This window comes from Aethalodelphis obliquidens, unplaced genomic scaffold (assembly GCF_003676395.1).
Source record: "Aethalodelphis obliquidens isolate GAN/ISIS:26980383/991018 unplaced genomic scaffold, ASM367639v1 scaffold65, whole genome shotgun sequence".
Classification (NCBI taxonomy): domain Eukaryota; kingdom Metazoa; phylum Chordata; class Mammalia; order Artiodactyla; family Delphinidae; genus Aethalodelphis; species Aethalodelphis obliquidens.
In genome coordinates, this window is record NW_020838009.1 from 5,168,802 (window position 1) to 5,195,439 (window position 26,638).

The 26,638-nt window shown below is 47.6% G+C and overlaps 1 protein-coding gene and 1 pseudogene across 1 annotated transcript; one reads left to right on the plus strand and one right to left on the minus strand.

Annotated features, from left to right (window-relative positions):
• The first annotated feature begins 912 nt into the window (after positions 1-912).
• MINAR1 (membrane integral NOTCH2 associated receptor 1) lies at positions 913-16,271 on the plus strand. Its single transcript, XM_027089231.1, has 3 exons — positions 913-3,536; positions 8,342-8,596; positions 13,965-16,271. Exons 1-3 carry the CDS (start codon positions 1,233-1,235, stop codon positions 14,160-14,162), a joined length of 2,757 nt encoding a protein of 918 aa, XP_026945032.1. The 5' UTR covers positions 913-1,232; the 3' UTR covers positions 14,163-16,271.
• A 4,492-nt stretch (positions 16,272-20,763) lies between these two features.
• On the minus strand, positions 20,764-23,181 carry LOC113610836 (frizzled-3 pseudogene; annotated as a pseudogene).
• Between the last annotated feature and the right edge of the window lie 3,457 nt (positions 23,182-26,638).

Sequence of the window (26,638 nt, forward strand, 5' to 3'; positions counted from 1 at the left end):
ATTATTTTCTTCCAGTTTCATTTCCAAGAAGATATAATTTTATATAATTAAGATCTTACTACATAACATATTTATTTTCACATTTTCCACTCAGTATTGTACCACAGTTTTCTTTTGTCATAAAAAGTCTTCAGTGTGTAATTTTATAATTAAGGTACAATTTACATAGCTAGAATTCACACGCTTTAGCACACAGTTCTGTGAGTTTTGACAAATGCATAGAGGCATGCAACCACCACTCCAATCAAGAGGTGGAATAGTTCCATCATCCAGGGAAATTTCTCTGTGCCGTTTTGCCAGCACCTTGCCTCACATCCAGCCCCGGGATCTGTTTTTCAGAATATCGTTAAGGTGGAACCATAGAATAGGTAGCCTTCGAGTCTGGCTTCTTTCACTCAAGCACAATACATTTGAGATTCATCCATGTCATTTACAAGGACTGGTAATTTGTTCCTTTTTATTGATGAGTAGTATTGCATTGTAAGGATGTACGTTAATATAATTTTTTTTTTTTTTTGCGGTACGCGGGCCTCTCACTGTTGTGGCCTCTTCCGTTGCGGAGCACAGGCTCCGGACGCGCAGGCTCAGCGGCCATGGCTCACGGGCCCAGCCGCTCCCCGGCATGTGGGATCTTCCCGGACCGGGACACGAACCCATGTCCCCTGCATCGGCAGGCGGACTCTCAGCCACTGCGCCACCAGGGAAGCCCTAATATAATTTTAATGTTTGTAAGAAATCATCGTATATGGTAACCCGTTTTATTTATGCGTTCCCCTAATATTTGGATATTTAAGATGTTTTATTTTTTCACTATTATAAATGCCATTGTAATGAACATCATTTTTTTATAATTGTAACTATTTTTAAAAAAATTTTTGTTGGAGTATAGTTGATTTACAATGTTGGGTTAGTTTCAGGTGTACAGCAAAGTGAATCAGTTGTACATATACATAATGAACGTCTTTATGCAAAATCATAGTCAATAATTTCTTTAGGTAGATTACTGGGAAGCGAATTACAGAGTATATTATAAATATTTTTAAAGCACTTATGACATTTTTTAAACCTTAAAAAGTTTTTCCTTGCATTTCTTTATGTGGTTCATAACCAGCTTGACTTAAAACTCCACTGGTGTTTATAATCCTTTCTCCCCCGCTTCTCTTTTTCAATATTGTCACCCCGTAGAGCTGACTCGAAGTTTCAGTGTCATCAGCGAGGCTTTGAAATTCTAAATGATGGAGACCAATCAGGAAACTTCCCTCTTCTTGGTGAAAATCTTGGAGGAACTGGACAGCAAGCAAAATACCGTTTCCTACCAGGACCTGTGCAAATCCCTGTGCACCCGTTTTGATCTGTCCCAGCTCTCCAAACTGAGAAGCGTCCTCTTCTACACGGCTTGTCTCGATCCCAATTTTCCAGCCACGTTATTCAAAGACAAGATGAAATGCACCGTGAACAACCAGCAATCGAAGAAAATCATGGTGGCGGCAGATATCGTGACGATATTCAACCTCATCCAGATGAACGGGGCTACAGCCAAAGAGAAGCTCCCCAGCGGCCGGCAGAAGATGCGCAAGAAGGAGGCGGCCTTTGACTTGGGCCGCTCGGACACGGAACTCTGCACCGCAGCCCAGTGTGAGTCCCTCAGCTGCGAGCTGAGCGACCAGCCTTTCAGCCGGGGCTACCCCACCCGCCAGTCTTCCAAATGCCGCAAGATGGACTGCAAGGACTGCCCGCAGTTTGTACCTGCCTCCGAGCCCAACTTCCTGCTGGGGGTCAGCAAAGATGTGAAAAACCGGGCGGCTTCCCTGGACAGGCTGCAGGCTCTGGCCCCCTACTCGGTGGCCAGCCCTCAGCCCTGCGAGATGCAGCGAACCTATTTCCCCATGAACATCGAGAGCGAGTCCATGTCCGATCAGGACTCCCTGCGCCTCACCCAGGGCATCAAGGAGACTTTCATCTCTAATGAGGAGCCCTTCGTGGTCCAGTCCTGCGTCCAGAAAAGGAACATCTTCAAAGAGGAGTTTCACAACCTGATGACTGTGTCCCCCGAGTTGGCCAGCCCCGCCAACAAGGCTGAGGGCGAGCACGGGAAACCCCAGGGCCGCAAGGAGTCCCACAAGACACCCTTCCCCAATCACAGCTTTGAGATGCCCTACAACAGCCAGTACCTGAATCCCGAGTACTCCCCTGTTCCTGACAAAAGGCGGGCAAAGCACGAGAGCTTAGATGACCTTCAAGCCTCCACGTATTTTGGACCCACTCCAGTGATGGGGACCCAGGAGGCCAGGCGCTGTCCCGGGAGGCCGGGTAAGCAGACCCCCTGGCCGGCCAAAAGCTGGAGCCTAAACACTGAAGAAGTTCCTGACTTTGAACGGTCCTTTTTCAATAGAAATCCCTCCGAGGAGAAGCTCCGCTGTCCAAATCCCAGCAGCCAGACCGCCAACTTCCCAACCCCAGACAGGCGCCCAGCTTACCTCATGCCGCAGGAGCAACAGCCAATGCTCCCCGTCGGCTACGCGGCCAAGCCAAACGGGCTCAAATCTAAAGAGATCTCGTCCTCCGTTGACCTGGAGAAGCATGAACCGGTCAAAAAGTTTAAAGACAAGAGCATTAGCTGCACCAGCAGGCAGCTCAGCTCAGACACCAGTAGCGTGGGCACCCAGACCGAGCAGCACGTCCTGGAGCCCAAGAAATGCAAAGACTTGTGTGCCTCTGGGCAGGGCAAGTACAGTGACAGGCACGCCATGAAGCAGTCAGATGACGACTCGGAAGTCGTCAGTGATGACATCAGTGACATTTTCCGATTTCTTGATGACATGAGCATCAGTGGCTCGACGGGAGTGATGCAGTCATCCTGCTACAACAGCACAGGATCTTTGTCCCAGCTTCACAAGTCGGACTGTGACAGTTCACCGGAGCACAACCTAACCAAAATCGCCAACGGGCTCCCCAGCAGCAAAGGAGAAAAGGGCAACCGGCCTGAAAACAGCCACCACTCGGAAGAGGAATTGAAGACCAGCGTGTGCAAACTGGTGCTCAGGATCGGTGAAATTGAACGGAAGCTCGAATCGCTGTCGGGTGTCCGCGAGGAGATCTCCCAGGTCCTGGGCAAGCTCAGTAAGCTGGATCAGAAGATACAGCAGCCCGAGAAGGTGAGTGTGCAGATAGATCTGAATTCCCTGACCAGCGAGGCTCCGTCCGATGAGAGCGCCTCTCCCCGGATGTTCCGTGCACACAATGGTTCCCACGGGCCCAAACTGGAGAACTCGGCCGACTGGTGCTCCTCAGACGCCAGCGGAAGCAACAGCGAAAGCCTTCGTGTCAAGGCGTTAAAAAAAAGCCTCTTCACCAGGCCATCCTCCAGGTCCCTGACGGAGGAAAACAGCGCCACAGAGTCCAAAATCGCCAGCATCTCCAATTCGCCCAGGGACTGGCGCACCATCACTTACACCAACCGCGTGGGCGTCGGAGAGGAGGATGTGAAAGACAGAGGCCCTGGGGAAAGTAAGGACTGGCATCGAAAATCTAAAGAGGTAATGCGCATGTAAGCTCGCGTAACTAGGCAGCAGCCTTACTATATAGCCCTGGTCTGTTCCCAAGCCTGGAAGCTTACATTACACGAAAAAGAGGCCTGCCCTTCTTGTGCTCGTAATCCTTCCAGACCTTCCACGTTAGAGCAGAGAGGACAGCATAGCCTGGTGGTTGGTCCCGCCAAATTGTCCATCAGCCCGGAGGAGCACACGCTGCTGTGTTGCCGATGGGAGAAAGCATGGCTCAGATATTGGACTGGTGGTTCGAGACCTGATTTTCATAGAATGGGGAACATGGCAGAGCAGACAAGCATCACCAGGGATTTCTTCCCGTCCTTTCTGAAAGGGCAGGGTGCAGGCAAAGCAAAGGAGGGGAATGACTTAAAAGCGAGCTGGCTCCTATGCCCCTTTCACATACTTTGTGGCACGCGTGGTGTTCCTTTTTAAAAGTTTGAGTTTTTTTCATTTTAAGATCAATAGATGATTTGTAAGAAAAGAAGATAAATTAAGGAAATTATTCACAGTTCCACCGCCCAAGGATGGCAACTCTTAATATGATGTCTTTCTTTGCTTTTGAGGGTTTTTCCTACAGTTTTATGGGAACGTGAGCGTTTTTACCTTTATAGTCAGCATCTTTCTGTCAGTGCTGGAGTGAGCACACACACACATACTCACATTCTTTCTTCTTCTCGTCCCCTGCACTAAGGATGATTTGTTTCAGCGGTACTTGTGGCCGCTGTTCCTCCTTCTAAGTAGGTTCCATTGAACCCTTTCTGGCCAAAGTGATGCCATTTCAATTTGTTGCTTATCTCAATTCCCTTCCCTGATTCCAAAGGTCAGTGGACAGACCACGGGGCCTCCTGAGGGCTCGGAGGACCAGTCATCAGAGAGGGAGTGAAGAGGTGTGGCTGCAGACATTGAATACAGAGAAGGAGGCTGAGTCCCTCGAATGCCAAGAAGGGCAAGCTTAGAAAATGGAGCCCTAGGGAAGTTTTCAGGGTCCAAAGCAGGGAAAGAGAGTAAAATAAGAAGTGATTTTTTTCTGATCCCAAAGGAACCTCTGGTACCTGTGCCGGCCACTGTTCTCTTCGGTAGCCACTTACAACACGTGGCGTTGGACAGAAATCAGAATGTATTATGGGCCGACACTCTGACGAGATGCCCAGCTGTGGGTCTTCTCCTCTGGTGCTGCTGTCGTGTCAATTAGCTGCTAGAGTCTGGCCAGGTTCCTGGAGCCCTGGGTCTTAGGTAGCATTGAAAATGGCCATTTAGAGCACGCCAGTGGTTTGACACTTCTGTGGATATATCAAGTTTAACTGAACTAGCCATGCGTCCAACCCATAAAATGTCAAAGCCCCCAGAAACCACCAGAAATAAGCTTGAGAAGGATCGCTTGAAATGCACAGCTCAAAGTTGCTAGTGTTTGGGGTGAGCGGTCTTCACTGGGCCTCCTTCTGTGACCTCATTTCTGCCTCCCGATGTATGGCTCTCACCATCCCTGGGCTGATGCCTGCCATGGTGGGGACCAACCCTGGGGCCCTTCTGAACTTTGCTCCCAAATCTCAAACTGCTGAAGGCCAGCTCCCCCAGATGTCTGCCGTGGGCTGAAATCTGCAGGTCCCAGCTAGATTTTCTGTTCCTTCAAAGCCAGGCTTCCCTCTCCCTGTACCCATTCTGGGGTCGCCATTCTAGCCATTCCCCAAACTGAAGGGGCGTCTCTCACCTCTGACTTCCCTCGTTGGCTCTCTCACATCCAGTTGGGCTACTCGACCCTGTGGATTTATCTTTTGTGATGTTTCTTTCCGCTTAAATCCACCCTCCCTCCCCCAAGTCCAGGCTCCTCCCACCTCCCACCTGGGCTTTGGGGGCACATTTGTAACTGGTCTCTCTCGCTCATCACCCCCCCACCTCTGCCACCACTTCCATCTCATCCCATCCACCACTGCTATGCTCCCTTTCCTAAAACTCCACTCGGGGGTGTGCAGTGCCTCCTGTTCCCAACTCCTCCTTGACTCCCCTTTGCTCAGCAAGAAGTCTCAAGCCACTCAGCCCGGCCACTCAAACCCTGGGCATGTCATGTCCTTCTCCCCAACAGGAGGGCTCCAGGTCACCTGGACCGGGCCCTTCTCCACCTTGATACGTCTACCTGGTTTTCCTCAAAAGTGCCACCCTCGTTCACTCAGTCACTCGTTCAGCAGGTACTGATGAAGCATCTAGGATGGCCAGGCCCCGTCCCACTGTCGAACCTTCACTCACGTGATTCCTCCATCAACAGTTTCCTGTCCAGGGACTTCCCTGGGGGTCCAATGGTTAAGACTTCACCTTCCAATGCAGGGGGCGTGGGTTTGATATCTGGTCGGGGAGCTAAGAGCCCACATGCCTCCCAGCCAAAAAATCAAAACATAAAACAGAAGCAATATTATAACAAATTCAATAAAGAGTTTAAAAATGGTCCACATCAAAAAAAAAAAAAAAGTGTCCTGTCCACCTGCTCGGTGCTGATCTAGACCCAGTTCCCCTCAAGGCCTCTTCATTTGTAAGCCTCTGAAAGCCTCCCAAGATTATTGCTGGTCTCTGGTCTCCTGCCTTTCATCCTCTTTGTTCCGACAGCGTAGATACCAACCTTTATTTTAAAAGTATCTCAGGTATACATACCGACTGCCATGTTAGAACGCGAACGCCTCCATGGTAGGAGCAGGGAGGCAAGCGTGGGCAGCGGGTAACTTTCCATCTCAGAAGCGAGGACAAATTCAAATCCTGGCTCTGCCACTTCCTGGCTGTGTGACATTGGGCCAGTTCCTTAACCTCTCTAAGCTGAGTTTCCGCATCCACGGCGGGGAGTATAATGTTATAGGCTTGCCGATGTTCTCGAGAAGCTGAAATGGGATATCGCGTGTTCAGCCCCGAGCACAGCAGGAGACACACACAGTCAGCCCTCAGTTCATTGTAGTTAGGATGCCTTGTTGTTATTATTGGCACCTGCCCTGCCCCCAGCTCGGCACGGGCCCTGCATGCCGTGGGAGCCCTCTGGGTGTTCGGTAGTGGTGATGAGCTGAACGCATAAACTCAGTGACACCTTTTAGAAGATACTTGGGTTTGATGAGCTAGAAAAGAAGAGGACACCTCACTTCCTTATTTGGATTTGGCCAAGTTTATCCTGCTTTCTCTGTAGCAGCATCAGCGGTCTTAATGGTTTGGAAGGGCTCCGAGTTCTACTGTATTTGAGCAAGGGCCGATGGGTCTAGTTTGCTGGGAGCTGGGAGCGTGCTTCTGGTCCCTGTCCACGTGTAGGATACGCACACTCCCACTCACACACGTTATCTCATCAGCTGCTCACACATAAACTCTCCCTTTCCTGACACCTGAGCCCATTCCCCACCTCTTGCTTATCCACACCGTCCCTCACTCATGTTCTTATTTTTCCTTTTTCTTTGTCTGTTGCTCACACCCACGGCTCTTCTGGCTCTCTGTTTCATGTGCACAACTCCATGATGTTGGGATCCATCCCTTTAAAAAGATTGGAGTGCCTTCTCCTTGGTGGTATGATTTTGCTGAGCGGGCGATTAAAAGGTGCTCACTGGGCTTTCCTGGTGGCGCAGTGGTTGAGAGTCCGCCTGCCGATGCAGGGGACACAGGTTCGTGCCCCGGTCCGGGAAGATCCCACATGCCGCGGAGCAGCTGGGCCCGTGAGCCATGGCCGCTGAGCCTGCGTGTCCGGAGCCTGTGCTCCGCAACGGGAGAGGCCACAATAGTGAGAGGCCCGCATACAGCAAAAAAATAAATAAATAAAAGGTGCTCACTATTGTGCCCTGCCTTCGGGGAACTCACAGTCCGGCGGAGGAGACAGACAGACAAACAGGCAGTTACAGTTCAGTGGGACAGTGCTGGCCGCGGGCTCTGTACACAGTCTGAAGGGGTCACGTAGATGGGCGCTGACCCGGTCTTGGTCAGGGAGTACTTCTGGAGGACGTGACATCTATGTGGAGATCGGAGGGCCTCAAGGACTGAGAACGTAAGTGATGGCAGCTGTGTTGGGCACCTTCCTGCCTCCAAACTGTGGTCCACACTGTTCCCTTGTCTTGAAGGCCACGCAGAGGTTTCTGAAAATCACTAGAGGCTCCCACCACGTGCTTTCTGGCTTGGCTTCTTCCATCCAGAGACGCAGTGTGGCATCAGTGGTTTCAGCCAGCTCCTAGGGGGAAGGACCCCATATCTTTTACTCCTCAGTGCCAGGTAGAAATTGGTAAGAGAAAGAGGGGGCGGTGACTTCCCTGGCAGTCCAGGGATTAAGACTCTGCGCTTCCTTTGCAGGGGACGCAGGTTCGGTCCCTGGTCGGGGAACTAAGATCCCGCATGCCGCGTGGTGCGACAAAAAAAGGAAAAAGAAAAGGGGGGGGGGAAGTACTATGCAGTAGTTAAGCAAAGCTTCTCTGAAGCCAGATGATAGATTTAAATGCCAGCTCCTCCCGTTGACAGCTGTACACCTTGGGGTAAATTACTGAGTCTTTCTGGGCTCCATTTCCTTAGCTGAACAATGCGTGTTAATGATAGTAGTCATGGTATGAGGGTTAGATAAAATCATCTCTTCCTGGCATAGAAATGTTGGGTCGTTTGAGTATTATCAATGTCATAAGCTTTTCCTAGTAAATGTCCCCCAGTCCAGATATTCTTTTTATTTGCTCGTGAATAACTGCATGTTGCTACCCGGGCAGAGCCCGGTGGTGAAAAGCTGGTGTCTGCCCACTGGCACTGTGGGCTCTCTGACGGCATCTGTGTTGCTCTCTGGACTCCTCTGTGCCCCTCTGCAGGCAGACAGGCAGTATGACATCCCCCCGCAGCACCGACTGCCCAAGCAGCCCAAAGACGGCTTCCTGGTGGAGCAGGTGTTCAGCCCTCACCCCTACCCCGCCTCCCTCAAGGCCCACATGAAGAACAACCCTCTGTACACAGACATGCGGCTGACGGAGCTGGCGGAGGTGAAGCGGGGCCAGCCTTCCTGGACCATCGAGGAGTATGCTCGCAACGCGGGCGAGAAGGGCAAGCTGACAGCCCTGGACCTGCAGGTGAGCCTCTCACTGCCCCGGGTGGGGGGAGCCCAGCCACACCCTGGCAGATGCAGGAATGGATAGCGGATGCCCTAACCGGCCCGCTCCCTCACCTTCAGCTCCCTGGGTCCCCACCGTGGAATTCGGAACCTGCATAACATCGTAGAGCAGAGATTTTTCGCAAGGAGATTGCTATTTCGCTTATTGCTTCGTAAACATGTAGCAGTGGGAATGCTTGCTTGATTGATTGATCGACTTGGCCTTCCGATTCGCTAACGATACGTTTAAGACCCCATACCAAGTGCAGATTCTCGTATTTGCTCACAAGACCTCAGCCCAACTGTTTAATGAAACACAAGCTGATTTCTCCTTCCCCATGTAGCACGTGGGATAAAAGCATATTTGTGGGAGCCGAGCTATGGATTATGTTTCCATACGGAGCAGTCCCAGGTAAGCACCGTCCCCGGAAGCTCTGTGAATACAGTTGTGGCTGGAGGGCATGCTTTCTGTTCAACCACAGGCAGGGCTGGGTGTTGGCCCCTTCCATTGTGGTGGGCAGTTCCACCTGGTTCCATCCATACTGCGTCTATCTGTGTGTCCGCATCACCTCGGGAGCACAGGAAGCACCCTGCCCCCACCTGCCAGCTAGCTTGGTGGGCGGCGAGGCTATCATCCCAACGGCACCACTCACGTAAGGGTCCCGGCAAGTCCACACCACTTAAAGGGCAGTTGGAGAGATGCCAGTGGGGGGTGGTGGTAGGGCAGGGTCTCCCCTGAAATGGCCTCTCCCTAAAGCCAGGAGGGCTGCAGGAGGTGCAGTGCAGTGGCGAGAAAAGAAATGTGTTTTCTCGCAGTGTGTGGGTTCTAAGCCAGGGTTCCTTTGCTGTGTGGCCTGGAATGTTCACCTGTTTGAGCTTTGGTTCCCTCACCTGTTAAATGTCCATAATAATACCTAACTTTCAGAGTCACTGTCAGAAATGAAAATAATGTATTTAAAGTACCTGGCATTAAGAAGTCACCGAAAAGGCATTTTGGCGCTGTTGAAATGATGCTGAAATCGATCCACTCTGTATGGGACTTTTTTTTTTTTTTTGCGGTCCGCGGGCCTCTCACTGTTGTGGCCTCTCCCGTTGCGGAGCACAGGCTCCGGACGCGCAGGCCCAGCGGCCATGGCTCACGGGCCCAGCCGCTCCGCGGCGTGTGGGATCTTCCCGGACCGGGGCACGAACCCGTGTCCCCCGCATCGGCAGGCGGACTCTCAACCACTGCGCCACCAGGGAAGCCCCGTATGGGACTTTTTAATCACGGTCTCTCACGCAAGGCACAGTGGCCTGCAGGCGGGAGTGATGATGTTCATCTCAAGTTTATAAATGAGGAACTCGAGGCCCCGAGAAGCACAAGAGCTTGCTGCAGGTCTGACAAGTCTAAATTCATAATGGACTATCTGGCAATAAGACTCCTGTACTTCCTCCTATGTTGCCTTTCCACCATGTCATTTTTCTGTTGATGACAGTATAGTAGAGCTTCATGTCACACAAATGACTGCAGTGACGTTTGTTTATGTTGGGCCCTAAATGACAGCAATTATGGGAAGGGACATCTCTGGCCAGATCTTGAGAGTCAAGTGGGTGGTGATATCAGGACCACCTCAGAGGTACTCCTGGCCGCTGTCACCTCCTGCATGTTTTGTCCCCATGCCAGCTGCACGCCACTTGACCCTTCAGGCCACGTCCTCTCCTGTCACCATCTTGCTGGCAAGCAGTCTAGATAGGATTTGCTTCTCCTGCAGGAGGGTCCCAGTGCTCTGCTGTGGCTACCACACCGCAACCTGTGGGTATTAGGATGCCACGAGCTGCAGGCGAGTCACAAAAGGCCCAGAGGTGTGAATGGCTCACCTGGTGGAATAATCAATGTTTCACCAGTATCATGGGATGACCTTGACAGGAGCAGGTTAATTGGATGAGTCATAGACTGAGAAACATCTTTTTAAAGTTTGGGAGGCAGAGTCTGGGAGATTTCGCTCCTACAGATACATGCAATTTTAAAGTGCCAATTTTTAGGAAGCGTAAAGGCAAAATTATAAAAACTAAAAGATCTTTAGATTAGAGAGCTTTAGGTGACATCACTTAAAAATGCAAAGGATAGTGTATCTAGTCTCAAAAAAATATAAGACAGGAAAGAGTTCGATAGCCTTTCGAGGGTGTTTGCAGCAAAACAGAACAGATATCAGGAGCTCAATGAAGGCAGAAAGGCACCACCTTACTTGTTTTCATCGCTTTGCAGAGACCCAGGTACTGTCTTAGGGCAGCTTCCGCATCTGGACCATCTTCTTGGGGCCCCATGGCGTCAAGATGTAAATTTGCCATCTATGGCCACTTGAGGGTGCAGCAAAGGTACAGGCCCCGTTTCCATTTCCAGCGCTCAGCGGGAGTAATTAACAACCGAGGATGCCCCCTGTGTCCCACTGGGTGGCACGAGAGCTTGCGGTTATTGGAAAAAGTAATTAAAAATAATAGACTTCACAGGATGAATCCCAGCCCCTAAAGCATAGCTACCTATGAAAGGAAGGCAGTTTCCTTCTGTCTGAGCTGGAGGGAAAAAGACAAAATCTGATGTGTCGTTTACACACTGCTCACTCCTTGGCCCGCCTTGGGAATATTGGGAAGAAGAGGTGGTGTTTCAGCCTCCCTGGTCAGAGCCTGTCTCCAAAGTGTCAGAGCAGGGAGAGCTGCCCCTTCAGCCTTCCACCCAAACCCGCCCAGCCCTGCAGACCAGTCCCCAGCTTAACATGCCCACCTGGCTCCCTGGCTCCCCTCTAGGGTACCCAGGGAAACAGACCGATCCCAAGTGCCCATGGAGGACAGAGCTGTGTTGGGGAAAGAGCTGCAGCCCAAGCATAAGGACACTTGTCCTAACAGCCGGAGCTGGGCAGTAGCAGAAGTGCCCTGGGCAACTCAGGGAGACCGTGGCTCCTGGGACTTAGCGGAAGTGCTGGAGTAGGAGCTTCTTGCAAAGTCTGAACAGGCAATCCTGCGTTTTAAGGACTCTTCCATCATGGAGCATGTCCTGTTTCTCATGGTGTGGGTCCTCGCAATGGCCAGCTTTGCCTACCGCTCCTCCCCGCCCTTCCAGATAACATGAATAATTGGAAAAGTCTTTGAACATTGTGCCTCCGTGAGGAAGGGGACCTGGGAGGATTTCAGGGACCCCAAAGTCCCATTCTCTTTTCATTATGTAACGTTGTACAGAATATTCTAGAATATTGGCACACTCTTCTCTAAAGGGCCAGAGAGTAACTGCTTTAAGACTCTGCAGGCCTTACAGTCTCCATCACAACTGCTCAACTCTGCCAATAATTGTCTCGAGCAGCCATGGGCAACTTGTAAATGACTGGATATGACTGTGTTTCGACAAAATATTATTTTGGGACACGGAGATTTGATTTCATATGATTTTCACATACCGCTGACTATTGTTTTCCTTTTATTTTTTTTCAATGATTTAAAAATGTGAGAACCGTTCTTAACTGGTAGGCCGTACGAAGGCAGGTGCTGGGCTGTATCTGGCGCCTGGGCTGGAGTCTGCTGGCCCCTGTACCGGAAGGCCATTAGAAACAGGAGAGCAGGGACTTCCCTGGCGGTCCAGTGGGTAAGACTCCGTGCTCCCAATGCAGGGGGCCCGGGTTCTATCCCTGGTCAGGGACCTAAGATCCTGCGCGCCGCATGGCCAAAAAACAAAACAAAACAAGAACAAAACAGGAGAGCAATGAAGCAGCCAGAGGAGTCCACGGCATGTGGGTCGTCCGCATCCCAGCAGGAAGCAGATGGCATACTCACGGGTGATGCGAGCAGGAAGGAGGGGACTCTTGGCGGCGGTATAGGCAGGGTTTAGAGCCCGTGAAGCGCCCAGGGACCAGCATGAGTGAGAGGCTGTTGCTGCCCTTGGATCTGAAGGCCAAGGAAAGGGAGCTGTTTCTGAAACCCACCAAGACCCACAGCTGTGAGAGCAGGTACCTGATAGAACTGTGGCCCATCAGGGAGGGAGCAGGGGGAACTGTGCCCCACTGACTGAATTCACCTGGGATGTGTCCATATTGGCTGGTCTCCTGGGGGCACAGAGCAAGGCAGAAAAGAACAGAGAATGGTTCTGAAAGGACAGGTGGAGAATGACTAATAGGGGTTAGTATAATCAATATTCCAATAACATAGTACATAGTGTGTGTGTGTGTGTGTGTGTGATTTGTAACATGCCCACCTTTATGAGCATTAAACAATCTGAGAAAATCTTCAAAATGGGTATTTTGCTTGTGTTTCAAAGATTTAGACGACCTCACTTGGAATTGCAATGTGTTGCTGCTTTTATGTGACAGTCACATTATTAAATGTTTGCCGTGAGATGAGAACACACTGCCTTTCTTTATGGAAATGGATTATAGCCATCCACGGGGAATGGGATTCCTGGGTGATAACAGGTTAAATATAATACTTCTCCTGCAGACAGGCACTAATCTCAGGGAGGCTGGGAGACTAATGGCAGTGGGTGGGGGTCTCCCCCACTGTGGACCCTGCACCTGGCATGGGGGTGGCCTGCCCCTGGTCTGTAGACCTGGCCTGTGAGCAGTGGCCTGACGATGTTTGCAATGGAAATAGTTTTATGCTTTGTTTGACCTGCTTATCTGGGAGGTGCCTTTGATCGTTCAGTGAGGCTTTACTGAAGAACTGGGAACCGAATCAGAGCAGTACAGTAGCCTTACTTTAGGTACCTCTGTTCTTAGGGACCGTTAGTGGAGAATATTTTTCAGCGACTTTCCCTGCTTCCCATGCAGCAGGGCCAGCCTGTTCTTGGCCGTACGCCCTTGAGGCGTAGAGGCTGGTTTCTCGGCCCTATTTTGCTTGCTCCCAGGAATTCCCTGGGTTTTCCTGTGTCAAGACCATTGTGACCTGTTTTTTTTAAAAATATTTATTTATTTATTTAGTTGCACTGTTAGTTGTGGCAGGCGGGCTCCTTAGTTGCAGCACATGGGCTCCTTAGTTGTGGCATACAAACTCTTAGTTGTGGCATGCATATGGGATCTAGTTCCCTGACCAGGGATCGAACCTTGGCCCCCTGCATTGGGAGCACAGAGTCTTATCCACTGCGCCACCAGGGAAGTCCCCCATCATGACCTTTGTAGTAGGAGAGGGGCAGGTACAATCTGGGATGTGCGGGAGCCCGAGTCCTTGGTGGTCCACCTCGGGAGGGGCTGGTGGGCAGCGTTGGGCTCCTCGGTCATCTCCCCTGCAAGTTGCAGACAGCCCTGAGATGCTTCAGGGGTGATGATTGTCGGAACGTCTTGAACCTGTTGCACGTATTCACCATATTTCTAACATCTTCTCTTCACTTTTAGACTCAAGAATCTTTAAACCCAAACAACTTAGAATACTGGATGGAAGATATTTATACTCCAGGCTACGACTCATTACTGAAAAGGAAAGAAGCCGAGTTCAGACGAGCCAAGGTCTGCAAGATCGCTGCTCTGATCGCTGCAGCGACGTGCACAGTCATCCTGGTCATCGTCGTGCCCATCTGCACGATGAAATCATGAGCCGCTGGACGTGCAACGTTGCCTATGGCTCATGACGACCGACGTCTCCCTCTGTAGTTTAAAATCACGTGCCAGTGGGGCCACGGTTTGTTGAAATAGAAATCACAGAGGCTTTTCTGCAAACACTGACGATGGCCTTCAGAAAGTATACATTCTAGAGAGATATCTACCTACCTATTAGCTTTGACTTAATTCCATGGATGAATTTTAAGAGTGCAATATCTTTTCCTACCAAAAGAATGTAATGGACTACCAGTAGATACAAACTGAATTCCAAGCAAAAAAAACAGAGGAAGATTAATTGGTTGGATTCTTTCCATTTTGATGAACTTTCATGGCGGGGAATATGTTATAGAGGAGATGGTTAATCCATGCCTTTTTTAGGGAAGCTAAGGGAGATAGCAAGATGAGAATAAAAAAAAAAAAAAAAGCATGGGTTCTCTTTCCCTTAATGTTCTTAGACCATCACTGGCAAAGAAACAGGGTATGTATCCATAAAGGGGGTTACTTCTCTGCTGACTTTTATCAAGGGCTACCGACTTTTCATTCTTGCCCTTCTGTCATCATTACAGTCTTCATTGCACATCTTCATGGAAACGTTCTGGACCTTCTTCCTGGTGCCCCGGGTAGGAAGGTGCTGGACTGTCAAATCAGGCATGGCGTGAAGTGTGCTCTCTGCTCAATAGGCCAAGGTATTCAGGCCAGGAGACCTTCCTGTGCCCACCTCAAGGTGTGGGAGAGTTGCTTGCTCACGACGTACGATCGATATCTGAAAGTCACGGCATCCCAAAGGGTCTCCCATTCTTGCTCTGGTGTGTGGTTCCTCTCAATCTTCTGTCTCCTGGTGGTACCCGTTGCTCTGCTTCTCACACATGAGTTGAAGAATTTGGAACTTGTCCTTGTGCCTTGAAGAGTAGAGACAATGGCTGAACTTTCACATTCTAACTATAAACCACGGTTTCCGTGCACCACTAATACCAACCATTTCCAATGGCTTTAAAAATTTTTTGAAAGCTTGTCAATAATACGACAAAGGCTGTGAGGTATTCTCAACTACCCCGACACCTACTCCAGAGTTTTGAATACTTGTCAGCTGTGCAAAAAAAAAAAAAAGATCTATTTAACCGTTTATCTATCTATAATGTCTATCTAAATACCTAAGTTTGGTTTATTGTCATCTCTGTTAAATAACTTGAGAGCAAGGTTTCTCCAGTGTAAGGAAGCCGTTGTATTTCATTAGAATTTGATCTCAGTTTCCACCTGCTGAATGGTGCTTTGACATAATTGGACAGAAAGAATCCTTTTCGGCATTTGATCCTACTGTCTTGTTACAGGTTAAAGAAAAACGATTGATAGAAACTAGCTACCTTAATTCTTCTGAGAACAAGGTGGATTATAAATAAATGCTGGTGGTGAGAATCATCACTCTGGATGATATAATGCACTCCTGAAAGAGAGGTTTGGGAAGCATCTCAGATTTTAAAGCAATAGGCGTTCAACTTCCATCCTAAAATCTTCCAAATAATGCTTAGCTTGTTGGGTCTAATCCTATTGTTCACTGTAAAGGGTAGTCAGAACCTTTCATGTTGTTAATAAATAAGGGATGGATGCTTTCATCTGTAGTGAACCTTCGTTTTTAGACGTCTTCATGTCACCTATTTCTAGTCTCACGTGTATGTACAGATTTTCAGCTAGGTGACTGCAATTTAAGCCTTAGTATGGAAAACTGAGGATTTATCATTGAAAATGAAAAAATATATATATTACTGTCTACTGTCAGAATTTTAGTCTTTTGGTGCTCTGTTTGGGGTCGGGCACATTCAGTAAGGTGGTTTCTTTCACCCCAAAAGGGATTCTAGATGAATACCCTCGGGAGTTGGGTGTTGCCATCCCAGCTCTCCTCCCAACCAGTACGGCTCTAGAACACATCCCAGTCCTGCCACTGTCACCTTTATCACAGGTTAAGCCACGAGAGCAGCAGAGATGGGTTGTTCCCAATCTCTTGCTCTATGATTGGCAGAGAAGTGGAGATGCAGTTACCCAGGATAAGAAAAATGTGTCAGATCCCTTTTGGACTCCTTCATTTGCCAGGTAGGATCATGGTGGATGGACCAAACCACTATTGCCACTGCCCTTGGGTGAATCTATTCCTAATGGGCCCTGTTGGGGCCATGTGCCTAGCTCCGTAGGGAGGACATGATTATAAGCCCCACCCCACGCATGGAAGAGAAGGGACTCTGTAGAATTTTCTTCTACTATTTTCATATCTGGAGAGGTTGTGAAAGAAATTTAGTCTTGCTCTAAGTCCAGTGTAGCTTTAAAATTCAGCTCAGCATCGTTGCCACGTAATGGAAACATCCAGACCCGATAATACCCCTGGGAAACCACACAGTGGTGGCCCAAAGGCAAGGTGGTTTCCTCTGGAAAGGGATTATCCACGGCTTGAACCCTGACGGATGCTTGGGGCCTTGGAATCTAGATAAGGTGAAGTTCACAGTTGGGTCCTTTCTCTGCATTGATCCCAAGCTTGTTACACCTTCTTTCCCTGGACCCCAGACTCACTCCAGTTCCTCCATCCTGTTTGCAGAAAGGGTCAAGACCAGAGTCTGGCCGGGAAGGAAGCGTCTACCCATCCCTCTAACACCTGCCTCTAATCTCCTGCTGCTGTGAGCTCCCTGGAGGTGACATAGGGACTGGCCTGACTTCTGTAGTGGGCGCCAACTTCTACCACGCTCTCTGGCATTTTCACGTGAAGTATGATTTCTTGTGCCGAAGCCAAAAATCACTACACTATCCAAACTCGCTTCATTTCTCTTGCATTTAAAAAAATGAACAATCAGATGTCGTTAAGGGATTGTTCTGAAATTAGATCTCTAGCCGATGATTAAAGTTGGAATCATTTCATCCTCTTTTTCATTCTGAATTTGCTTGGAACACAGCCTTGCAGAGAAGCAAAAAAATTTCCCAGCTCACAGTTTTCAGATATTTTACGCCAGTATCCTCTCCTTTAAACGGAAAATACAAGTCAAGCAAATCATACTTATGTCACCCATTACTAGCTGATCATAAATTGTTAGTATCTTAGGGCATGTAGCTATGTAGTTGGTATCTGCAAGGCTAGCTTGATAGATGTGCTAAAGCTCACTGTTCTGAACGTGCCGTAAGTTCTGACACCCTTATTGGAATCAAGGCAGTGCTGTTTTTGTTTACAGTTTATCGATCTAAGAGCAATGGCACCTCGTTTTCTTAACAAAAAAAGCTCTGCCGATAGTAAATGATTCTGTTAAGTGGTATCAAAATGTGTGAATGTTGAAATTCAACATGCTTCATATTATAACCAACCTGCAAGAATAGTGTGGTCAACTGTGTGAATACCAAATCGGAGTATACTGTATATTGTGCTTTGGAAATTTGTATTTAAAGGCAAAAATATTAGGAATAGTTGGTATACTTGGGGAAAAGGGTATTAAATATTTATTAAGTGACAATGAGAAATGCAACAAACTTCCTTATTTATGCCTTATGAGTAAAGGGGTGTGAAGTATTAGGTGAAGTTTTATGCGCAAGACTCTAAAGGAATGGGTATCCGTGAAGGCAGGGACTCGTCTTTTCTATGTTTGTTCTGAAAAGCTCTCGGCACACTCTTGGTGCTTAATCATTGTTATATAATACCAATCACTAAGCACATTTTTAGATCTTTTTTCAAATGGCTTGTGTAAAATTTGGTTAATGTATAATGGTTGGTTTGAAGCATCTGCCTCTCCAAATATAATCGAAAATAAACTGAAACCTGATAAAAGAGCATGCCGTGAGATTTTATTCTACGCGTGAATTATAAGTTGTCAGTTTCACGCACAGATCGTAAGCGTCCAGCTTGATGCTTCTTCACAAAGGGAACACATCCGTGTAATCAGCACCCAGATCAAAGACCAGAACATTCAAGCACCCCAGAAACCTCCCTCAGGCCCCCTTCCAGCGAAAACTTGCAAAGAAGAACTGTCCTGACTTTTAAAGGCACGTGTTAGTTTTGCCTGTTAAAGCTCTGTGTGAATGTATTTCATGCAGTGTGTCCTCTTTTGTGTCACTCAACATGATGTTGTGAAAAACATCCATGCTGTGGTGTGTGGATGTAGTTTTCTCATTCCCATTGCACTGATTGTGAATATGGCACGATTTATTTATTCATTCCACAGTTGATGGACATTTGGGTAGCTTCCAGTTTGGGGCTGTGAATATGCTTGTATGTGCATTTCTGTAATGGGTATACCTGGGAGTAAAACTGCCGGATCATGAGATGTGCTTATGTTTTGCTCTAGTAGACACTGCCAAGAAGATTTTGAACATGGTTCTACCAACCTACAGCCCCATCAGCAGTATATATGGGAGTTCCACGGGCTCTGCATCCTATGAAACAATTGATACTGTCTGTCTCTCATCTGAGCCATTCTGCTCGGTGTGTAGTGGTATCTCATTGTGTATCTAATTTGCGTTTTTCTGGTCACTAATAAGACTTGCTACCTTTTTGTATGTTTATTGACCATTTAGATCTCATATTTTGTGGAGTGCCTGTCCACATTTCTGCCAGTTTCTATTAGGTTTTTGTCTTTTTCTTATGGATTTGTAGACATTCTCTACAAATTCTAGAAATGAGTCATTTGTCAGATATACATTATAAATATGATTTTCCATTCTGTGAGCTGCATTTTCTACTCTTTTAACGGTGCCTTTTTGATCAATGGAAGTTCTCTATTTTAACATAAAATTATTTTATCATTTTCTTCTTATGATTGGCAATTTGAGTCCTGTTTGAGAAATCTATGCCGACTCCAATGTCATGAAGATGCTGTATACTTTCTTTAAGAAGCTTTATTTTATTTTTCATGGTTAGATCTGTACTCCTTTTTTTAAATTATTTTTTTATATTTTTAACCTTTTATTTTATATTGGAGTATAGTTGATTAATAATGTTATGTTAGTTTCAGGTGTACAGCAAAGTGTTTCGGTTATACATATACATGTATCTATTCTTTTTCAAATTTTTTTTCCATTTAGGTTGTTACATAGTATTGAGCAGAGTTCCCTGTGCTATACAGTAAGTCCTTGTTGGTTATCCATTTTAAATACAGCAGTGTGTACATGTCAATCCCACACTCCGTATCCCTTCCCCCCACCTTTCCCTGCTGGTAACCATAAGTTCGTTCTCTAAGTCTGTGAGTCTGTTTCTGTTTTGTAAGTAAGTTCATTTGCATCATTTCTTTTTAGATTCCGCATGTAAGCGATATCATACGATGTTTCTCTTTCTCAGTCTGACTTCGGAGAGAAACAATCTCTTCTCTCTTCTGTATGACAATCTCTAGGTCCATCCATGTTGCAGCAAATGGCATTATTAATAATGTGCTCTTCTTCGGGGGACTCCCCTGGCACAGTGGTTGAGAATCTGCCTGCCAATGCAGGGGACACGGGTTCGAGCCCTGGTCCAGGAAGATCCCACATGCCACGGAGCAACTAAGCCCGTGTGCCACAACTACTGAGCCTGCGCTCTAGAACCCGCGAGCCACAACTACTGAAGCCCACACGCCTAGAGCCCGTGCTCCTCAACAAGAGAAGCCACAGCAATGAGAAGCCCACGTACTGCAACGAAGAGTAGCCCCCGCTCGCCACAGCTAGAGAACGCCTCCGCGCAGCAACAAAGACCCAACACAGCCAAAAATAAATAAATAAATATATTTAAAAAAAATAATGTACTCTTTTTGGAATTGATATTTATACCTGCTATGAGGTAGGGGGTTAAGATATGTTTCTTTCCCATTTGTATATCCATTGATCGGTGCTATTTATTAGAAAATTCATCTTTCCCCCTTTGACATTAGTCTGTTGAAAGTATATATGGTTTTCTGGACTTTTTATTCTGCTCCATTTGTCCCGTCATCTGTTCTTGTGTAAGCACAACATCGACATAATTTTTTCAACCCTGAGACGTTAGGCATTCCTTGCCATGAAGTAAATGAATGATAGCTTACTTGGGCAGAAGCCTGAGCTAGTGAAATCATACCATGGAGGATGGTGAAGAGAGAATTCACCCAGCTTCTTTTATGTCATCCTGCCACTCACAAACGTCACTGAGTTCCCAGCTTGAGTCATTAAAGAAAAGTGATTAAACATGAGTCACGGCACTTTGGCAAAAGCAATTAATATCTTGACACCTAAACACAGAAAGAGGTCTCTGACGAGACCTTGGAGAACGTTAGAGAGACTATACCATGCTGGGTATAAGAATGCTTTTTAGTTTTATGATAAAATATTAATTCAGACCCACAAATCCAAAGTTTGCATACAGATGGACTGGACCTGGATTGAATTTTGCCTAAGTATTCTGAAAAAATGAATTAAGAAAACAATATAAGTAATTTTTTTTTTTTTTTTGCGGTACGCGGGCCTCTCACTGTTGTGGCCACTCCCGTTGCGGAGCACAGGCTCCGGACGCGCAGGCTCAGCGGCCATGGCTCACGGGCCCAGCCGCTCCGCGGTATGTGGGATCCTCCTGGACCGGGGCACGAACCCGTGTCCCCTGCATCGGCAGGCGGACTCAACCACTGCGCCACCAGGGAAGCCCCAATCTTTTTTTTTTTTATATTGTCACTTTCAATTTTATTCATCGCTAAAAGGATGATAGTTGGAGTTCCAGGGATGCCCCACGGCACTGGCGTGAAATAGCAATGCTTTCTTCTCAATAGCTTCACTACCCCACTTTGGCCCAGCTGCCAAGAACCACGTGATGGTAAGAATTACCCACCAAACGCTGCCAGCCATAGTAAAAAAATAGAGTACCATTAAAAGCATGGTACAGGCTTTATTATGAGATCCTTGTGTCACTGTGGAAGCCTTATACTGTGCAGGGCTAGATGCATTGCAGCCTACTCGGTCCTCAAGCAAAAACACAATAAAGAAAATTAATGATACCATCATGTAGCAGACTGCATAAAATATAATAGGTCTTTCAGGATAATGGAATCTTGTTACATCAATCAAAAAAGTTAAAAAAGTAAATAATGTGGCAGAGAGGCAAATGATTGAAATCAATCCTACGAAATACGGAGCAAATGAAAGTTCTTCTCTCCTAAAGTATATATTTGGACAAGGAGGTGAACAATCACACACGTGTGAAAAAGAATAGCCAAGATCAGGATCAATTTTCAACTCTCAGGGACACCGAACACCGTAGTCCCTCTGCACTGCCACTGGGGCTCCTTCAGTAGGATCTCCAGCTAAATTCACATCCACAAGTCGAGGATACGGCTCATCACAATCTGGGAACCTACTGCATTCCATATCTTCAGGCCAAGGAACACCAAACAACTCCATGAGCTTCAAACGCTCTCTGTAAGCCCTCTGACAGAGCCTAGGGCAGGGAAGTGTGACATGTCCGTATTCCATACAAATAGAAGCATGGAGTGCACAAATGGCCGGAAATCTCGAGAACAATCCAAATTCACCCCAGGGTGGAATGGCTTCATCGCTAAAGCTGCTGTCTGTTGGTCATAATGTTCAGAAGATTAGGCATGAAGGTGGTATTATAAGGCAAATCTTGGCACATCCTGAAGGTAATAGGTTCACAAGAAAACAAACTGTGTCCACCTATATGCCCCCCACACACAAAGTCAAGGGCCACAGAATGAAGACGACCCAACTCATAGCCATGCTTCCTCGACTGAATGAGATTCAGATGATCAGGCCTCCTCAATATGTATTTTAGATCTTTATACGCTTGCAGGCCTCAGCTTGAAAGTACTTCTATCTTACTGTTAAGTTCTTCAAACAGATACTCTTTGCAGCGTCAGGGGTTTGTTAGCTTGCTCTCACAAAAGGCATTTGTTTTTGGTTTCACAGTATGGGAAAATGACATCATCTTGCCTCTTCTTTTCATTTTATTACATAGGGCACCACCTGGCCCACATATCAAGTTGATCAACCACATTCGCAAACCACAGATTCCATCTTAGGAGAAGAGCTATTTCTTCCTCTGACTGAAATATCTCACACCTCGGGGCCAGGCTCCTGGGGGCCTGCAGCGCCGGCCGGGGGTGGCCGCGGGTCCGTCACGTACATGGAGAGAACGAGGACCGCCGGCAAGCACGCACGGACCACTATAACTAATCTTGTAGAAGAAAATGTTTATTCTCCCTAAGACGACAAATCAATTGCAATATGCCATTGTACGTCATTTTAATCCTACATTAATTTAGAGTCCTCCCCCCAGGTACTAGCAAAAGTCAATACTTGGTTAATATTGGATGTACTTTTTTAAAAAGCATACACCACTTCCTTCCTCTAGAATTCAGGCTTGGCCATAGCTGCCCTTGGCTTTCTCCAGGGTGAGCCTGAATTATTGAGATTTTGCTGTACCTGGAATTGGTTTATGTCTTCACTACTCCTTGTAACGGAAAGAAGAGGGAGAAGGTACATATGACGTCACATAGAAGTGATAGTGTGTTACGTGAAAAATATACCCGTCTCCAAAATCAGGAAAACTTTGGAGTTCCTGGCTGGAACCAGCCACCGCACTTCAACTCACACAAACACTGTCGCTTTGCTGTCTCAAAATTGACTTCAACTTGTAGCAGTTTTTGAAATTCCCTGAAGATTCATTACATCCTGGACATAAAATTATTGTTAGGAATCAGTAGTGCGAGTGTGGCTAGAAAGGATAAAAAAAAGACATGATGAGGAGGACCAGGGGAGGTTGGAAGTTCAAGGTTCTGGGGAGGGGAAGATTTGAAGGGTCAAAATAAGAGATAATGATGATCGAGCGCTTGTTACATGGGAAACACCCAGCGTGCATTACCTCATGTAGCTCTCAAAACCACCGCCCAGTATGGCAGGTGCTCCTTGGGGCCCCATTTCACAGATGATGAAACTGAGGCCTGGAGAGGGAATGTGAGTGACCCAAGGTGGCACAGCTGGCGAGTGGCTGAGCTGGGATTGGAAGTCAGGCCTGTGCTCTGGCCACGCACTACTCCACCCTTACCCCCAGCTGAAGGGGGCGGTGCTGGTACCAGCACCAGGAGGCCTGGAGGGGATGCAATTGAATTGGGCACAGCAGACCCCAGGGAAGCCATGAGCAAGTGTCATTTAAAGAGACTGGAGGTGGAGTAGGTGGACAGCTCATTGTGATGTGCAGGAGAGGAGGAAGCAGGAGCTGAAGAGCAATATTGTAAATATTGTATTAATACAGTAAGTCCCCTAGATACGAACCTTCAAGTTGCAAACTTTCAAAGATGTGAACATGGGCTTCCCTGGTGCTGCAGTGGTTGAGAGTCCACCTGCCGATGCAGGGGACACGGGTTCGTGCCCCGGTCCGGGAAGATCCCACATGCCGCGGAGCGGCTGGACCCGTGAGCCATGGCCGCTGAGCCTGCGTGTCCGGAGCCTGTGCTCCGCAATGGGAGGGGCCACAACAGTGAGAGGCCCGCGCACCGCAAAAAAAAAAAAAAGATGTGAACGTGCATTTGCGTGTCCAACCACCTAAGTTAGTTCACGTGTCTGGCATACATTGTCACGTGCACGCATCCTCTACAAGTGGTTGTGCTTTTGTGTACTTCACTGTACAGTAATGTATAGAGTACAGTAGTACCGTACCAGTAAAAAATAGAAGTGTTAATTTCTTTGGTACTAGTGCAGAACTTCTTGGAATATGCAACCTTAGAATAAAATATTTCAGGACTTCCCTGGTGGTCCAATGGTTAAGACTTCACCTTCCGATGCAGGGGTTGTGGGTTCAATCCCTGGTCCAGGAGCTAAGATCCCACATGCCTTGTGGCCAGAAAACCAAAACATAAAACAGAAGCAATATTGTAACAAATTCAATAAAGACATTAAAAATTATATTTCAAGCCCATAAAATAATTTCACTCTGAAGAATTTTGAATAGGAATGTACATTAGATATTAGAGATATTGGGTTGATAGGTAAAACTCAGTTACCATCTTTTTAATCCAATTACTTCACTGTGACCACGTTGGTTAAAACCAAGTTCAGTATTATGTGTGGTCTTTATGATTTCTTTGGATCCCTAGTATCTATGTTTATTTCAGCAGACATAATATCCTTGTGTGAAAAGTATTACAAACCCATTACAGTACAGTACTATATAGCCAATTGTGTTAGCTGTGTACCTAGGCTAACTTTGTTGGACTTAACAAACAAATTGCACTTACAAGCGCGCTCTCAGAATGGAACTTGTTCATATGCAGGGAAATTACTGTAGAGTAAATGATGAGAAGGGGGTGGGTGATGGAGGAGGCGTCGTCAAGGGAGGCTTTCTTTTTTTTTTTCTGCAGCATGTGGGATCTTCCCGGACTGGGGCACGAACCCGTGTCCCCTGCATCAACACGCGGACTCTCAATCACTGCGCCACCAGGGAAGCCCAAGGGAGGCTTTCTTTAGGAAGCAGAAGATTATGGCCTGGTTACAGGTCAAGGGACAGAAGCCCAAGCAGACAGAAAGGTTCGTGTTTTGAAGGAGAGGGACCCAGGTGCAGATGGAGGAATTCACCTGGGGAAGAGAGAGCAGAGTGAAGACGTGAACAGGTACAGAGCGCCCACTGTGTCTGTCCTGCTCCATATCTCATTTACTTACTGAACCCAGATTCAAGGGGTCATGGTCTGCAGATGAGGAAATTCAAGATCAGGACAGGCTGACAGACCTGCCCAAATCTGCACAGACAGAAAACGAGCAGGCAAGAACCGGACCTGTGTTGGTCGACTCTGAGGCCCGTGTGTGAGCTTCCTTCCTTCCCCCAGGCCCTGCAGCCCATCTCCTGCTGGGACGGGGGCGGGGGGGGGGCAGTGGGCAGAAGAGCTGGAGGGGACAGGGAGGCCAGGGAGTTTATCACTTGCTGGGAAAGACAGAGAGGTGATGGGCAGTTAGGTTGCTTCCATGTCCTGGCTATTGTAAATAGTGCTGCAGCGAATATTGGGGTGCATGTGTCATTTTGAATTAGGGTTTTCTCAGGGCATGGGTTTGCTGGGTCATATGGTAATTCTATTTTTAGTTTTTTAAGGAACCTCCGTACTTTTCTCCATAGTGGCTGTATCAATTTACCTTCCTACCAACAGTGCAAGAGGGTTGCCTTTTCTCCACACCCTCTTCAGCACTTACTGTTTGTAGATTTCTTGATGATGGCCATTCTGACTGGTGTGAGGTGATACCTCATTGTAGTTTTGATCTGCATTTCTCTAATGGATAAAGAAGATGTGGTACATATATACAATGGAATATTACTCAACCATAAAAAGGAACAAAACTGGGTCATCTGTAGAGACGTGGATGAACCTAGAGATTGTCAAACAGAGTGAAGTAAGTCAGAAAGAGAAAAACAAATATCATATATTAACGAATGTATACGGAATCTAGAAAAATGGTACAGATGAACCTGTTTGCAGAGCAAGAACAGAGACGCAGACTTAGGGAACAGATGTATGGACATGGTGGGGAGGGGGATGAATTGAGAGACTGGGATCGACATATACATGCTATCATGTGTAAAACAGATAGCTAGTGGGAACCTGCTGTATAGCACGGGGAGCTCAGCTCGGTGCTCTGTGATGACCTAGATGGGTGGGATGGGGGCGAGGTGGGAGGGAGGTCCAAGAGGGAGGGGATAGATGTATACGTATAGCTGATTCACTTCATTGTACAGCAGAAACTAACACAACATTGTAAAGCAACTATACCCCAATAAGAAAAAAAATAAAAAACAATATTAAAAAAAAAAGCTCAAAAAATGCTCATGACTATTCTAAAAAAAAAAAAAAAAAAAAAGACAGAGGGATGAAAAGGGACGGTCCAAAGGGGCTGGTGTGAGGAATTCTGCAGCCAGCAACTGGGGAGACCTGGCCAAGGGAGGCCTGGCCAACCGGGAAGGCGCGCAAGGCCCAGCTGGGCCTGTCAGCGTCAGCAGCTGTCTAATGGGAAGGGCTCAGAGCTCAGCAAGGAGGGCCACACACGTGAGGGCGGAGGTGAAAGGCCAGGACACGGCTTCATCTTTTCTCTTCCCTCACTTTGGCCAGGATAATTCACGTGTGCACCGCATGCGGTTGTAAGTATGTGTGTGAGCGTGTTAGCATACCCAAGGCGTGTGTGGGTTTCCGTGTATGGGTGTGAGAGAACGTGTTTATGTTTGTGTGAATGTGTGGGTGTATGTGTGAGGGTCTGTGTGTGGGTGGAGCGTGTGCACGTGTTTGGCCAGTGGAGAAGAGAAGCTTCCCTGGCTGTGCGGCTGGAAGGCAAACACATCCCTCTGAAATAAATCACCGTCTGCAGTGCTGGCTGCAAGCTACGTGCCAGGCTTCCTGAGGCTCGGGCTCTGGCTCCTCGCGGCCTGGTTCCCTATCTCCCCTCAGAGTGGCCCCAGACCTTTGGGCACAAGGATGTTCTGTGCGGGTCTGAAGGGCACCGTCAGATGGGAGCCAACCTCG

What these genes read in the sequence shown, in the direction of transcription:
- MINAR1 (XM_027089231.1), top strand. Translation starts at nt 1,233, where the DNA reads ATGATGGAGACCAATCAGGAAACTTCCCTCTTCTTGGTGAAAATCTTG. An exon ending in GGCATCGAAAATCTAAAGAG is followed by an intron (nt 3,537 to 8,341) that starts GTAATGCGCATG and finishes GCCCCTCTGCAG; the next exon opens with GCAGACAGGCAGTATGACAT. An exon ending in TGACAGCCCTGGACCTGCAG is followed by an intron (nt 8,597 to 13,964) that starts GTGAGCCTCTCA and finishes CTTCACTTTTAG; the next exon opens with ACTCAAGAATCTTTAAACCC.